This window comes from Oryza sativa, chromosome 7 (genome assembly GCF_034140825.1).
Source record: "Oryza sativa Japonica Group chromosome 7, ASM3414082v1".
NCBI classification, from domain to species: Eukaryota; Viridiplantae; Streptophyta; class Magnoliopsida; order Poales; family Poaceae; genus Oryza; species Oryza sativa.
In genome coordinates, this window is record NC_089041.1 from 12,979,700 (window position 1) to 12,982,521 (window position 2,822).

General features: G+C 52.2%; 1 protein-coding gene across 1 annotated transcript; it reads right to left on the reverse strand.

The window, feature by feature from the left end:
- Nucleotides 1-1,292: 1,292 nt before the first annotated feature.
- On the reverse strand, nt 1,293-2,530 carry LOC9266984 (ethylene-response factor C3). The gene has a single exon (XM_015790326.3). It carries the CDS (start codon nt 2,422-2,424, stop codon nt 1,759-1,761), a length of 666 nt encoding a protein of 221 aa, XP_015645812.1. The 5' UTR covers nt 2,425-2,530; the 3' UTR covers nt 1,293-1,758.
- Between the last annotated feature and the right edge of the window lie 292 nt (nt 2,531-2,822).

The following is a 2,822-nucleotide window of genomic DNA, read 5'->3' on the forward strand; positions in this document are numbered from 1 at the left end:
GACGGTGGCGGTGGCCTCATCGACGATGGCGCTGTCGCCTTCTTCATCGCGCTGCCGCCGCCGCCTCCCTCCTCGCCCTCCCTTCTTCTCTCCGGCGGCGAGCGGCGCCTCCGCCTCGCCCTTGACGCGTGGGCCGGTAACAGAGGGGAGAGGGGTGGAAGAGGAAATCGAAGCTATGGGGTACGTCGCCTCAATAACCTACCTATGCAATGGGTTGCTTCACTCCGTCCCCTTGGAAAAAGCGAGCGAGCAACACGTTCCCCATCAGGGGCGCGCGTTCTGTCCCAGGGGGACGACGCAGACAGAAAGCCTAACGGACGGCGCTAGGGGGATGGGCCGAAGCACCGCATTGGTGATGCCCTTATCGATATCGGAAACATCCCGAACCGGGACAGTTGGTGCGTGTGTCAAGTTTGGAGTTTTAACAGAATCTTGTCAGTTCGTATAACGAACTTCCTGAGCGGATACGTGTTGGTGGAATATTTGGACCATCTCGGTGCGTTCCCACGTACAGTTAGCTCCTCTGCTAATTGTATGGACAGTTTGCCAATACCATCGAGCAACAACAGAGGTAACAGGCCGCCTGGTTACGCATGGGCTCAGTTGACCCATAATTTAATTTGTTATTATTTTTCCCTTTTCAAACAAAACTCTTGTGGATATTTATGTTTGGTGCATTATTTTTTCTATAAGTAATCTAATGACCCCACATAAAATTATTACTACCTTAATTGTTTGGAACTTACTCCGCTACTACCATTTTAATAATTGTAAGGGTGAGTGTCAAAATTCTTTCCATGCACCATTTGACTAAAAGGCGCTAATTAATTATAATTATAATTGTTCGGGAGTGTTATTAAAGTTTTCTTTGAGGTGGCACTCACTTCAAGTGAATTGGTGTAATAATTAGCTGTAGCTCGTTAAGCAAAAGTCAGGATGATATTCTATTACAAGCAAAAGTATGGATGATATTCTATTACATTATCTAAAAATTGACTAAAAGGCGATAGTCTTTTCACCCATACTATATCATTTCAGTGATAACAACACCACAACACTGCCACACGCTCCTAATTAGTACTCCTTCCGTCCTGTTTTAAGTGCAACCATGAGTTTTCGTATCCAATTTTGATCGTCTGTCTAATTTGAAAATTTTTTTAATTAGTATTTTTGTTGTTATGAGATGATAAAATATGAATAACAATTTATACGTGATTTATATTTTTAATTTTTTTTCAAAAAATTTTTAAATAAGGTGAACGATTAACTAGTTGAGTACGGAAAAGCATGACTGTACTTAAAATGGGACGGATGGAGTATATATTCTTACTCTACAGACTGTATTACTGTACGTCTGTACCCTTTATTTACAGATGCATGCATCTAGCATGGCTGCATGGGGACCATGTCCACTAATTAGTCCATGCAATGCAATGCCCCAGTTCACTGCACCAGTAAGATATACGGGCAGGTACTATATACTATACGCTACAAATGGTCACCAATTTGCTCACGTGTGCTTTTTTGTCTGACCTTAATTGTCACTGTGCATGTGATGAAAGGCAAGCATGAGTCCAATTTTATGTCACGATTTGAAGCAGTTACGTTGCAGCCTTTTTTCACATGGAATCCACTACCAACTGATCGGTCGAGTTCACACACTGCATTGCAAGGCATGGATGTGATCGAGTTGAAGTATTGAACTCGCGATCGATCGCGCGCGAGAGCTATGTTTTTGCAGGTTCGTTCGCATCATCATCAATGGCTAGTTTGCTCGGACATCCAGAGGAGCTCCTCTAGGTAGTCGGCGCCGAGGTCCTCCAGCTCGAGGACGATCTGCTTGTGCTCCCCGCCGGTCGTGGCGGACGTCGTCGTCGTCGTCTTGTTCGCCGTCGCCGTGGCACCGGCCAGCTCTGATCTCTTCCGCCGCTTTCGCTTGGAGTGCCGCCCCTTCAGCGCCAGCACGGGCGAGCCTCCGGCCGCGCCGAGCGCGAGCGCGCGGAGCGACTCGCGCACGCGTTCCACGGGGAAGTTGAGCGCCGCGGCCGCGCCCCGCGCCGAGAGCGCGGCCTGGTCGTAGGCCATCGCGGCGGCCTCGGCCGTCTCGAACGTGCCGAGCCACACCCGCACGCCGTTCCGCGTGGAGTCCCTGATCTCCGCCGCGAACCTCCCCCACGGCCGCTTCCGCACGCCGATGAAGCCCGCCGCCGCCGCCGCCGCCCCCGCCCCGCCCTCCTCCTTTCTCGCCGCCCTCTCGCGGCCCGCACCGCCGCCGGGCGCCGACACCTCGGCGCTCCCCGCCGTCTCGTAGTCGTAGCCAGACGGCTGCGATTCCGAGGATGTCGACGACGCCGCGCCGGCACCGGCGGCTGCGGTGACAGCCATGCCGCCGCCGTAGTACCAGCAGTGGCTGTGTTGCTCCATGTGTGTGACTCTGTGAGCTGGGAATGTTTGACTTAGCGGCTGCGATCACTGTGATGTGTGCGGCGAAGTGACGGGGCGTGTTTGATTATTCCCTTTCCAGGAAGGCAGCGGATTAAATTAGCGCGGGGTTTATATAGAGCCCCGAGAGGGTTGGGTGGCTCTGTGGGCGACGAATTTTCCAGGACGGTGCGGTGGGGCCCGCGCGTCGACAAATGACTATGACATGTAGGGTCATGAAAACCTGGAAGTTTGGGCGTTGTCGTTGGACTTGGCTGACGTAGGGCGGCTGCATAGGACAAACTAGCGGGCGTCAGCGTACACGATCCACACCCTTGCTTTGCTGGTGGTGTCCACTGAGCAGGCCTCGGCGCGCCTTCGTTAAGTGGCCCAGATCACTA